Below are 14,111 nucleotides of genomic sequence, written 5' to 3'. Positions count from 1 at the left end.
ACAGCAACACATTTAGGTTAAAGATTTCAAAGAACACAACAGGAAGTGATTGAAATGTTTAAGTAGTTGTTTATGTACTTGACTTTTTGGAAAAAAGAACAAAGTCAGGAAACCACCTCTAACCTTTTACGAGGTTTGTTGTGGTGTCCGAGCTGCTGGATGGCGTGGGTGGAATCTGTAGCGCTGCTGAAGTTGCACTCGCTTGTTGCACCTTGGCCTGAAATGAGCTTCTTTCTTACCACTTCCTCTATCTGTGTTTCCTCCTCTTCCTCGTTCGATGAGCTCTCAGAGTTTTCTCTTGATGACTGCTTGGGGGGTGGCACGCGCACACACACACACACACACACACACACACACACACACACACACACACAAATATACCTTGTTTATATACTTATACTTGTATGTACTTTATTGATCCTGTGAGGGAAATTATTGCATTACAGCAGCAGCAGGTTAGGGCAGCAGTAGGGCAGAGAAAACTCGAAATTGTGTGCAAACTGGCAATTGTAAATGTATATAAGTTGCTATTTTCATGTTACATAGAGGTGAGTCATTGTACAGTGCAATGGCATACAGTAGGATTAAGTTCCTGAACAGTTCTTTGTGACAGCGAAGATCAATCAGTCTGTTGGAGAATGAACTTCGCTGAATATGTATGGGATCATGTAGTGGGTGGGACGGATTTTTCATGATTGACAGGAGTTTGTTCAGTGAACTGTTGTAGTTTCAAATATGTCCAGTTTGTGTCCGACTATGTATTCGGTCTAATCTACAGTGAATGCAAAATACACCAATTAATAAAAGGCCATTCTTGAATCTGATTGGTTGGAAGGTAATAATTAATTTCCGATACGTTTCTAAAGTAACGGGTGACATTTAGCATTTATGGAAGGAGTCTCCAGTGTCGGTGTTTGCCATATATTGTAATGTCAAAAAGAAAAAAGAAGGAAAGCGAGAGCGAGAGAGAGAGAGACACTGGTGATAAAACAGGAACTAACAGCATTAAATGTAACTATAAATAGATAAAAAGTATGATATTGTGAGAAAATAACCGGCTCATCATTGTGCTATAACAGCATGCTTTATTCCTCAGTATTAATGAGCGACAAAAAAAAAAAAAAGAGAAACTGGAATAAAATGGGACAAAAGTATTGGGACACCTGACTTTTCCAGCAATATGTGGTTCTTCCTCAAACACAAAGATGGACCCCACATTTGTATTAGACGTCCTTAAATGTGGTAGCGTAAATTTTTTTTTTTACTTCACTTGAACTTAGCCTGTGCACAAAGCCAGCCCCATGAAGATCTGCTTGACATGGATTGGAGTGGAAGATCTCCTGCTATAGAGCTTATTGTACACCTTTGGGATGAACCTCAGGCATCTTAACTTTACTTACATTATCACAAATCTCAAAAAATCTAGTCGAACATCTTTCCAGAAAAGTGGAAATTCTTATAACAGCAAATACAGCACATACCAATGTTAGTGTCAGATGTCCAAAAGTAGTGTATAATGTGCAGCGCTAAAAGTAACAATAAACCGATAAAAAATGCTTTTTACACTAAACGCCTCAAATGCTTATTGCACGCACCTGTGTAGCGTAACGCCCCTCTGCCTTACAGTCTGACAAATCTCTGCCGCATCCTAATGCATCGTTCCTGAGATCTGAGCTCTCGAACTTACACAGCTCTGGAAACATAGAACAACAAACAACAAAAATAAATAAATCCTTCATCATCGTCATCATCAAAAAACGGTCAAACGTTTTCTTTGCGCATTTTATATCCAAGGGACACGCGAGTCACCTGCTGCACAGCTCAGCTTCTTCTCCTCCATCACCTGCTCCGTTTCCTCCTCCTTCACATGTACCTTCAACATGTACCTCTTGTGGTCATCTGCTTCCTCTTTGGCAGACAAGTTCTTTTTCCGGACATGACACCTGTCGTCTCTGCATGTGCAAATTTATGAACGCACGCACACACACACACACACACACAAACACAAACACACACCCCAAAGTCATGAAGGTTGATTTTTATTTCCTTTCGCAATTCCGCGATTAACCGGGGGCACGAGATTGGAACTGTATTTACTGTATAAGCATTCTTTGTCAATAATTATAATTTTTTTATATTAGGCATGTGCATGCCCATAACTAAGGAAGATTCGATTTGCATCTTGTAACATAGTCAATGATACATTTGAAGCGTGTACATATGAAGCAGCAAATCATCTATTTACTTGAGTGCCTTTTGACTTTCAACGCATGGCCCCTCCAACCAAACTCCAGTTTTTACTCAACACACGACTGCAAAAATAAAAAGACTAAACACGTGCTTTGTCTGTAATCCCTGAATTCAGCTAGCAAGCTTCGCACGTTTGAATGAAAGCGCTACGATTGGTTAGTGCTTTGATAACTGACATGGAAGAAAAAGTATTTGCCCCTCCCACCTATACAGAGAGCAGGGGCAATTTCAAGGGCGATTATTGATTTATTATTATTGTTTATTTTTTTTTACATACATTGCGATAGAGTGCATGATATAAAATGCATAGTTTGCTAATTAATAACTGTGTATTATGACACACCTCATGCATAGATCCTGCTCTCACAGGATGCGTCTCTCACCTCATAATGCGTCCGTTGCACATCACCAGACGCAGGTGGTTGTCCAGTTTACTCTCAGCAGCTGCGGCTGAGGCCGTGGACACCTTGTTGAACTTGACCTTCAGATTGAAAGAAGAATCCTACACAGGAAACACAAGTGAGCAGATCATTAGACGGACGACACGTTTCCGGTTCTAGTGCTTTACTACGTAGATTTGCTGACGTACATCCTCAAAGCGTCTCGTCTCCAGTCTCTTCAGGACCTCCTGAGTGTGATGCTCGAAGATGTCCAGGTTCGATGGAGGTTTCGGTACGTGAGCGTGGTGATGGTGGTGGTTTTGGTGGTGGTGATGGTGGTGGTGATGCCGAAGCTTTCTACCGTTCTTGCGAATGTGGGAGCCCCTCTCGTGAAAACACCATTTCACAGGCTTGCTCCCAGCATTTCCGCTCTGATCCTCCTGTAGAACGGGGGAAAAAACACATTTAGTAGATCAGCCATCCAGATTTGTATAAAACCTCCAGCAACATCATCAGTGAGGGAGGTGGGTGGGAGCTTAGTGGTTAAGGCATTGGACCCTGGATCAGAAGATCACTAGTTCCAGCACCGCCAAGCCTCTACCTGCTGGGCCCTTCAGCAAGGCACTTAACCCTCAACTGCTCTGCTGTCGCTTTGGATAAGAAGGTCTACCAAATGCCATAAATGTGAATCAATGTAAATCATCCTAAACACTAGCATGCAGTCTTTTCCAGCATGCAAAGCAGGAACAGGAGATTTTTTTATGATCTGAAAAACAAACTATGTTCTTGACATACAGTACAGACCAAAAGTTTGGACACACCTGCTCATTCAAAGAGTTTTCTTTATTTTCATGACTATGAAAATTGTAGATTCACACTGAAGGCATCAAAACTATGAATTAACACATGTGGAATTATATACATAACAAAAAAGTGAACTGAAAATATGTCATATTGTAGGTTTTTCAAAGTAGGCATCAAGAGAATGCCAAGAGTGTGCAAAGCAGTAATCAAAGCAAAAGGTGGCTTCTTTGAAGAACCTACAATATGACATATTTTCAGTTGTTTCACACTTTTTTGTTATGTATATAATTCCACATGTGTTAATTCATAGTTTTGATGCCTTCAGTGTGACTCTACAATTTTCATAGTCATGAAAATAAAGAAAACTCTTTGAATGAGAAGGTGTGTCCAAACTTTTGGTCTGTACTGTATTTCAGTTAAATAATAAACGGTATAACGTAACGTTTTTTTTTTTTCCTTTTTTTTCCTTTCACAGTCTGCAGGGTGTTCGAATGGGAAATATCCACTTTCGCCTGTGCCAATTACATTTTCTGCACTTATGTCAGTTGTGGGTTTTTTTTATATGCATCGATAAATTCTTAATGATTCTGCATTGTGGCGAATTGAGATTAAGATAATAATGAAATCATATGTATAATATTAACATCAGACGCACGCGATTGTGTTTAGTTATGCACGTAAAACTCTTTGCCTCTTGTAAAATCTGTCGCAGGTGTTCTTGAACGTTGAAAGGTTCTGGCATGGAGGATGTTCGTGTTGAATCTATAATGATCTCAGATGCTGAGCTAATTTATGAGTTTATGCTCAGGTTTTATGAGTTGCTTATGATTTTCACAACTCTGACTGACTGTAGAAAAGACATTACTCAATCACACAGTCTGGTGCTCATGATATTTCTTACTCTCCAGCGTTTGTCATTTTTACTGATTTATAATCACACTCTTCGTGTCACCCAAATGAGGATGGGTTCCCCATCTGAGTCTGGTTCCTCTGAAGTTTTCTTGCCATCTAACAGAGTTTTTACTTGCCACACAGTTGCCCCCCAGACTTCATCATCAATTAAAATATTGGTGAATTTTGTTCTATAATTCTTACCTTCCTTAAAGCTGCTTTGAGACAATGTCCATTGTGAAAAGCGCAATAGAAATAAACTTAAATTTAACCCAAAATTCAAAATGTTCGTCACTAATTCGAGATTTCTTTCTGACCTTGCCATCCAGTTCAATAGGATTTAGGTGCGGTGACTGGAACAACTAAACAACACTTACAGACCTTGTCCAAAACAAAACCCCAAACCATTAAACTTTCACTTCCATGTTTGACTGTGGGGGTGGGGCAGTCTGCTTAAGGAGCCATAAATGTCAAATTTGGACTCCACAGATTCTTTCTTCCACACATTCACTGTCCAAATCTTGTGTGTTTTTGCAGTTTGTTGCATAGAAACAAAAGCATGCGTCTCAAAAACCATAAAAGTTCATATATATATCAAACCTGAACAATATGCCTTAAGGGAACACGTTTTCCACCTTTCTTATGAAATCTTATTGATGACGAGGAGGTTGAAGACCTGACCTTTGTTAATGGTGGTATTAATTGGTGCTAGAACTGAACCGGAGCATTACCCAGCTTTAGAACCAGTCCTGTGCTGGAATAAGATCAGAAAAATCGACCTGAAAAATACCTCAACGTGACGGATTTCCTTGGTGAGCTCCTTAATGAGATGGTTGGGTCGGATATGATCGGGAACTTCACTGGCTGGCTCGGTGACCTGGTGTGGAAGAGCGAAAGTGAGAGAACACAATGGCAGGTTTTGTGATAAGATGGGGCAAGTCTGAGCTCGGTGTCCTAGCGCTTCTCCAGGGGCAGATTATATCACTGAGATAATCATAGAAAAAAGTCAGCCATGAGCTTGGGGCAAATCCACTGAGAACGGAACCAAACAATGGCAAATGCTGCGTGCTGACCAGTGGTTTAACGTCACCGAAGATGATACGTGATTGTCGGTGAATTACCTCTCTCCTTATCCAGGTCTTCAGTGCAGTAATTAAAGCTTTCACTCCTTTAGTCAAGTAGTCAGGAGGCAGGCAGTTATCTTCTCGCAGCTCTGATGAAGAGAAAAACATCTTTCATCCGATTTATCTACTAGCATCTATCCATTCGTTCCAACAAAACAAAAATTCACAATGTTTCATCAGTCACATGAAGATGCTTCATCTTATGAATATCACTATCAATTATCTCCATAAAAGACACTGTTACACACCTTTGAGGGTCTCCAAGAGGTTCTTGGCCACATACCAGCAAATAGCCTCAAAATACGGAAACTTAAAGAGATCGGGAGTCTTCAGCCGCCGCTCCATCTCATAACACCTGACAGAAAAATGTACATGAAATGACCTCACACCATAAATACAACAATTTATTACCCAACATACACACTGTGTTCTAACCAAAAGCATGTAGACACCTGACCACCACACTTATTCATGTGTTCGTTGAACTTCTCATACTTCCACTTTCCAGTTGTTTTAATTTCCATTTTACAAGAGCATTAGTAAAATCACATACTGATGTTGGAGTAGGTGAGGAGACCACAGTTCCAGTTCATCCCAAATGTGTTCAGTGAGGTTGGAGACATTTTGGAGACATTTCAACCTTCACACACCATGGGCTGCCATAGCTCCAGTGAAGGAAAATCACTTTCTGCATGATGGGTGTAATGGTCAAGGGTGCACATACTTTTGGCCATATAGTGTAGCAACTGTATTTTATTTAATTAGGCTCCTAAAAATGCCTCTAAATTTAGAATTTCTACTCTGGAAGTTCAACCAAAGAGTTGAACATGAGACAGTCACTAAACTTCGACTTCGACATTCAATGAGACTATTGAACCGAGGCTGAAATGTCTGAGTCCAACTTCTAATTCTGAGGTAAAATCTACAATATCTTTTAAAATCTAGGTCTAAACTCACACACACACACTCACTCACACACTGTCTCTCTCTCTCACACACACCCTCTTTCTCTCTCTCACCCACACCCTCTTTCTCTCTCTCACCCACACCCTCTTTCTCTCTCTCACCCACACCTCTTCTCTCTCTCACCCACACCCTCTTTCTCTCACCCACACCTCTTTCTCTCACCCACACCTCTCTCTCTCTCACACACACACCCTCTTTCTCTCACACACACACACCTCTGTCTCTCACACACTCACACACACACACACACACACACACTCCTGTCTCTCACACACACACACACCCTGTCTCACACACACACACACACACACACACACCCTGTCTCTCACACACACACACACTCCTGTCTCACACACACACACACACACACACTCCCTGTCTCACACTCCCTGTCTCACACTCCCTGTCTCTCTCTCTCACACACACACACACACACACACACACACACACACACACACACACACACACACACACACACACACACACACTCCCTGTCTCACACACACACTCCCTGTCTCACACTCCCTGTCTCACACACACACACAAACACACACACACACCCTGTCTCACAAACACACACCTCCAATTCTCGCACTTCCTCACATTTGCACTCTCTCGCTCTCACACATTCGCACGCTTTCCCACGCTCACACCTGAGCTGCATGCCGATGTTAAGGTTATGGAGAAAGTTCCCTCCGAATGCCATGCAATCCTCAGAGGTCAGAACTCCATGGATCCATCCTGGTGAAAGAGACAGAAAACATCAGTGGCTGACCGACAGATCACACACACACACACACACACACACACACACACACACACACACACACACACACACACACACACTTTTCTGAACAAACTGCAGCTGTCCCTACTTTTCCAGCTGTCAGCCATTAATATCCTGCATAGAGCCAAACCAAAATCTGTCCCTTTCTGAACTGATACATGTATATAAAACTCCACCATTCCCCCATATTTAACAGCAAAACAGCTGTGTGTGTGTGTGTGCGTGTGTGTGTGCGTGCGTGCGTGCGTGCGCTGGAGCTGCCGAATGTTGACTCCCACGGTGTCAGACCCCGGAGAGAAAAGCAGAAATTACACCAGGGCTTCCTGTGGAGCCTCCATTAAAGGCAGCTGCTCGGCTTGAAGTGGTAATGCAGAGCGTTCCCTCACGTCCACAGCTACACTTTAAACCCCTTTCATCATTTTGTACGTCCACGTTTTTGCAGGATAACTTTCACGCTTATTCCAGTCACTGACTTTTGGTGGACGGTCTCCCCTGCACAGCCGCAGTTCCAATTTTAGCATTAAAACCTAAGGGTGCAAAATTTTACATGCGGATCGGTGGAGAAATTGGACTCCAGATCCAACTGGAAGGTCATGAGTTCAAGGCCCAGCACCAGTACGCGATCACAGCTGGGGCCTTCAGCAAGACCCTTAAACCTTCAACTTCTCAGGTTTATAAAAGCCATGATGATCCGGACTTCCCCAATGATTTTGCGCTCTTAGAAGAACCGGACTTATGACATGGAAAAGTGATCAGTCAATCAAATCGGAATTCCCAGTTTCTAAAAACTCGACCAAAATCCAAATCCAAAATAAACGTTCACTTTTGCACGTTTTCTGTGACAACAGACCGAATTTGATGTAATATGCTTTATTCTGTGCAAATTGCATCCATTTAAATTATTTTTATCCCACAATTTGTGGGTAAGGTGGTGGGGGGTAAATACTTACAGTAACTCTTTGCTAATTGTGCTCACAGGTGGCTATAATGACCATTCTAAAGCGCTAATGAACGGTGTGGAGAGAATTACGGTGAGATTTACGAGAGGAGATGTACCTGTGGGGATGAACAGGGTGGTTCCTGGGCGAACGACGCACTTGTAGCACTTGTCCACTTTCTCGCCGAAGAACATCTCGCTCTGGTTGGGCGACGAGCTCCACTCCTCGTACAGCGCGAGGTTCGCCGGGGTCGGCTTGATCAAGTAAAAGACCTTCTCCCCCTGTGCGATGTGAAAGGTACATAAAGCAACGTATCGATTTTAAAAGGTCCGCATCGGACACAAGCTGGAATTTGTATCTTGATGCATTTAAATGAGCACTACAAATGTAATAAATTGATTTATAAATAAATATATATATAAAAAAAAATACACATACCCAGAGCACGTGGTACCACACCGATGTGCCCCCGAAGTCGATGTGGAAGTCCGTGTAGCTGCCCTTCACCCCCATCAGGCAGTACTTCTGTACAAAGGGTTTGGGGAAGTAGGAGTCATCAGGCCAGTAGTTCTCCACCCAGGACATCTTCTGTGCAATGTCAGGGACCACCACAAGCTCGGACATCCTGACACACAAGACAACGTGTTTAAAAAAAACACCCACTGAACGTGTTTTTTTTTTTTTTTTTAATGCCACCTGTGGTTCTGTCAAATTTCTGTAGGGGTCATTTTTTTTGGTCTAATGCACATCAGTAACAAACCATTTTTTACTTATGAGCTCAAAACATTAACAACAAAGTGTAAAAGATGCACACACACACACACACACACACACACACACACACACACACACACACACACACACACAGATACCTACTTGGTGTCGGAAAACTCAAGGCTGATGACGTTGAGCACCTTCGGCCGCTGACGGCTGTAGTAATACTTGACGAACTCTTTCAGCTTCATCTTGCTGTCTGCTTGCCGCGCGACGTCGATAACGTCTATCACTTTGTCGCCCCCTGTGGAGGAAATCACGTCGCAGATCGGTCATTATCTCGCCGTTCTGGGGTGCTGCTGAAATCTTGAAAGGGTATTTAACTAGCATCGTAGAAGGAGTGAGCAGTGTTGACGATTTGCCAACGGACACGAGTAGTGAAGCAACGTTAAGGTACAGGACAAAGGAATTTACGTGTAACAGGGAAAGAGTTTACAAAGAAAGAAAAAGAAATGAAAGAAAGAAAGACACTATATACTACTCACGTACTTTTTACAGTGAAATTCTTTCTTCGCATACCCATTATATCTTCATCAAACAGCAAATTCAGTCATGTATAAAATGTCAGACATGCGCTCACATCATATGACACACGAGACAAGACACAATGCGGAGCCTGAGAGTTCGGAGTCTTGACAAGCCCAATAAAACAGTTCCTGGGAATTAAACCTACAACCTTCTGATGACTAACTACTGAGCTGCTGAAATATTTGTATGTGGCACTCTTCAGTCCCTATAAAGACTGTTCTTACAAAATAAAAAGCTTGACATGGTACTTCTATTAAGAATAGCCTTCAAATGTACATTTATGGTATTTAGCAGAGGCCTCCCTTATCCCTTGAAGTCTTAATCAATAAATACCTCCTGATTGGTTCATTAGGACAAAGAGGATGGAGGCAGTGGTAGAGGACGAAGGGAACAGTGAAGCAGTGGTAGAGGATGGAGGCAGTGGTAGAGGACGAAGGGATCAGTGAGGCAGTGGTAGAGGACGAAAGGAACAGTGGAGCAGTGGTAGAGGATGGAGGGAACAATGGAGCAGTGGTAGAGGATGGAGGCAGTGGTAGAGGACGAAGGGATCAATGGAGCAGTGGTGGAGGATGAAGGCAGTGGTAAAGGACGAAGGGATCAGTGGAGCAGTGGTGGAGGATGGAGGCAGTGGTAGAGGATGAAGGGATCAGTAGAGCTGTGAAGAACCTAGGAAGGTTGAAAACATGTTTTGTGGCCAAAACTTATTTTGAAAAAATTAGGGTGTTCATCAAAGAAAGTGGGGGTTAAAAAGCAGATTTTTAAAAGGTCTGATCGCTAGTGGTGCATCGGCGAGATGAAATCAGTAAAGGACGCCTCAAATAGTTTTTAGGATAAAAGACTCCACACTCTCTCACACACACACACACACACACACAGTAGAATTCACGGTCATGTATACAATACGGCCTTCTTTTCCCACTTCACTTCTAATTATTTGTCAAACGAGATTTGTAGTCACGCTTCCAATCTAATCAAATCCAATTCTGCGCACAGATTCAGTCGTATAGATTTACAGCACACGTAGGTGTTTTCAGACCCCCAGCGAGCAGATCGATGTGGAGTAAATCCAGCCTTTAACATTACAGCGGAAGGAACAGAAGGCTGTAGCTGCACCGGTTATAAGGAGGACAGGAGAGGCAGCTGGCAGCCAACAAATCAGGCGTGTCATGGAGACGGCGTAACAGAGGCCCCCGCAGAGCAGCTGGTGGACGCTGAGGCTTAAAGACCTCACAGACAGCTGGAGAGAGCGAGATGTCAGTCAGAGCCACGTTCACCTCGCCTCACCTCTGCTCAGGGGCAAATTTATAGCCCCGACTTCACATCATCAAAGGGACGGGGGCCAAAGAAACATTTCCCAGCGCAGGAAAGCGTTCACAGTGTCACGGCTGATGCCGAGAGGGACATAAAATAATCAGTACAGAGAAAGATAGAAATAAGTAATAAATAAGGTGGCAATAAGTACAGAAGTTAAAAAAAATCCTTTATACTTATAAAAAGTGTAATACTAAAGTAAAAATAATATATTTTTTGATTTGTATTTATTTATATTCTATATCTGTTAAATTTTGGAGAGTAAAAAAGCACTTCACTACATGTCCTACTCTATGAATGTGTGTGACAAAATTTTATTTGAATTTTAAAAAGAAAGAAAGAAAGCCAAAAAGAAAGAAGAAAAATGCTTAATGCTTCTTACATGTAGCACAGTGAAATTCTTTCTTTGCATATCCCAGCAATGTTAGGAAGCCCTGAGCAGAGCACAGGATCAGCCATGATGCATCTCCCCTTGCTCAAGGGCCCCACTCAAGGGCCCCAAGAGTGGCATCTTAAACCCCTAACCTTCTGATCTGTAACTCAAAGCCTTAACCACTGAGCTACAAAAAAAAAAAAGGGGGGCTAAAGGGTAAGAAAACGAGGCATGTAACAGAGACACACGTCATTTCAACTTCCTCACTGGTACGGCTAGAAGCTTTTGTTCAGTAAAATATTCAGAGGTATAAAAACTTAATTAATGAGTAAATATGTCATAAATATGTAAATATGTCATAAATTAGGATTTCAGAGTCTGTCAAAAGTTTGGGAACAACTAGTCTTTTGTTTGTAGGCAACAAACTCAGCAAAAGACAAACCCAGTGAACGAATGGAAAAAGGTTCTGTGGACAGATGTGACATTTTTGGCTCTAACAGAAGAACTTGTGCGAGACGGAGAACAGATGTGATCAGACTGCCTCACCCCCCCACAGTCAAACACGGAGGTGAAAGCTTAATGGTTCGGGGACTTGTGAAAGGAATCCTGTACCCAACAGGGCAACTATTCCATACTTCAACACCATGTAATTCTGTCTGGACTGCGGCTCATTGGAACCGACTTCATTAGACGATGAGCCGAAGCGTATGTCTTTCTTTCTCAAAGTTCTGTAGCAGACAGTCGTCTGGAGCGAGATCATGGGACGACCTGCTCAGTAAATCCTCCTAAATCCTATTGAACTGCTCTGGGATGAACTGGATTACAGGAAAGAAATCTCCAACTAGTGGACAACTTTAGCAAGTTATACAAAAGACATGGCAAAGTATTTCAGCTGAATATTTACGATGGACGCCAAACACAACTTAGCGATGTTTTTGAGTGTCTTATTAAGTATCGCATATTTCAATGAAGGAACTGAATATTACGCATGAATGAATTCTGAATTTTTTTTTAATGTTTATGAACATTACCAGACTTTTGTCTTTAATAGCTGATAATAAAAATACAAAAACAAAGACTGCTCAACCTTCTAAAAATACAATGATTGAAGATGTAATTTACAGCCAGCCTCTAGGGGGCGACTCAGAGGTTTTGCTGAGACTGAAGAACAGTTCATATACAAAACCAATGACCAAATAACAACAAATGTACAAACCGTTTATTTACGATAAAACATCTCGAATAAGAAGGAAAAAAAGCTTAACAGCAAACAGTTGCACAGTTTAAAAGTTACAATCACTAAAACATTTAGAAGAAATCTGATGTTTTACATTATCTGGCCAAAAGTACTGGGCACCTGACTTTTCCAGCCATATGTGGTTCTTCTCCAACCCGTTACCACAAACTTGGAGGCACACAATCTTTGGATGTGGGAGCATTACATTTTACCTTCGCTTGAACAAGAAGACCCCAAACCTGTTCCAGCATCACAATGCCCCTGTGCACAAAGCCAGCTCCAACTTTACATGGGTTGGAATGGAAGAACTCTTGCTATAGACCCTATTGAGCACCTCTGGGATGAATATGAACATTGACTGCACCCCAGGAACCTCCTCAACTGCTCACCTACACCAGTACCTGACTTTACAAAACACCCGTGTGGCACAAATCTCCACGAAATCTAGTAAAACATCTTCCCAGAAGAGTGGAGGTTATTATACGAGCAAATGAGAACTACATGTGGAATGGGATGCTCAAAAAAAGATGCACATACCAGATCTTATGACCAGGTGTCCACCATTTTTTTTTTGTCCATAGAGTGTAGTTAGAGCAGTGCTGTTTCTGAAAGAACCATTTATGGCAGTGTCTTCCTACAAAAAACCCTGAGCAGTACAGTAAAGCACTAACCAAACATACATTTTGTAGCAGAATACTTCTGGTGCACAAAACACACACACACACACACACACCAGAATTACACCAATAAATTTCACAAATCATTCCTTCCAACCCAAAATACTATATGAAAGTTCTGGAAACACAAACACACTTTTTATGGTTTAACATCTGGTGTTTTGGAATTGTAAAAAAAAAAAAAAAAAAAAAAACACGTAAAGACGCAAAAAGTGTTTCGGAGAAACAGGAAATGGAGGTGGTGAAAACAGAGAGCTGTTCGGGCGTTAACCGAATTAGCCAGGTAGCTAATCTGCACTCTCTCTCTTCAGCAGTGCATTGAGGACGTGAAGAAAGGAGGCTTTTAAGTCACGCCGCAGACGTAACGTCAGCGCGGAGAGCTCATCGAGTGATGTGTGAATGTTCCAGCATGACAATGCTCCTGTGCACAAGGCCAGCTTCATAAAGATCTCCTGCTATAAAGCACCGACCCTATTGGATGAAAGGGAAAGCTGACTGCAGCCCAGGCCTCTTCACCTCACCTCCATCAGTACCTGACTTCTCTGTTGCGTTTTACTTCGCTAACCCCTGAAAGGAGACTAGATGTGGAACGGGCTGCTCGAAAAGCACAGGTGTCCACAAACATTAGACTATATAGTGTGTGTGTGTGACCTGGATGCTAAAGACACACCTCCTGTCTGGCACAGAGGAACATGAGCTGTCTGTAAAAGGTGTTGAGCGTGTAACCAGACACTCCGAGTTGCTCCAAATGTGCAGGAGAGGTGAGGGGGGTTGAGGACCCACAGGGCTGGATGTAAACCACACTCCCCCCGGTCTACACTCTTCTCATTACAGCTCTACAAAACGCTTTCTCACTCGTCAGAGAACAGTCCATAACTCCGACATGAAGCTGATCAATTGGACCGAAGTTCCTGAATTCTATGCAACGTCACCAGACTCCCTTTCGAGTCTGGTTCCCTTCTTGAGATGTTCTCCTTCAAGCTTGTTGCCCCTGGTTTATTTATTACAGACACATTAATAAATGCAGAATTTGTGGTGATATCTGTTGCTGCACAAGACAGAGCTGGAGGT

At 42.4% G+C, this 14,111-nt stretch overlaps 1 protein-coding gene across 1 annotated transcript in view; it reads right to left on the bottom strand.

Moving 5' to 3' along the window:
* kdm7ab (lysine (K)-specific demethylase 7Ab) overlaps window positions 1-14,111 on the bottom strand; it is a 31,993-nt gene that overhangs the window by 3,551 nt on the left and 14,331 nt on the right. Inside the window, 12 exon segments of the mRNA XM_046849443.1 lie at window positions 124-308; window positions 1,596-1,693; window positions 1,810-1,952; window positions 2,634-2,752; window positions 2,840-3,070; window positions 5,116-5,202; window positions 5,447-5,538; window positions 5,698-5,804; window positions 7,069-7,156; window positions 8,259-8,421; window positions 8,579-8,765; window positions 9,017-9,158. Of these exon segments, the coding sequence (XP_046705399.1) occupies window positions 124-308; window positions 1,596-1,693; window positions 1,810-1,952; window positions 2,634-2,752; window positions 2,840-3,070; window positions 5,116-5,202; window positions 5,447-5,538; window positions 5,698-5,804; window positions 7,069-7,156; window positions 8,259-8,421; window positions 8,579-8,765; window positions 9,017-9,158 (1,642 nt within the window).

The sequence above is a fragment of the Silurus meridionalis genome, chromosome 5 (assembly GCF_014805685.1).
Source record: "Silurus meridionalis isolate SWU-2019-XX chromosome 5, ASM1480568v1, whole genome shotgun sequence".
NCBI classification, from domain to species: domain Eukaryota; kingdom Metazoa; phylum Chordata; class Actinopteri; order Siluriformes; family Siluridae; genus Silurus; species Silurus meridionalis.
Note: the sequence above shows the minus strand (reverse complement) of the source record. Positions and strands in the feature narration are given on the sequence as shown.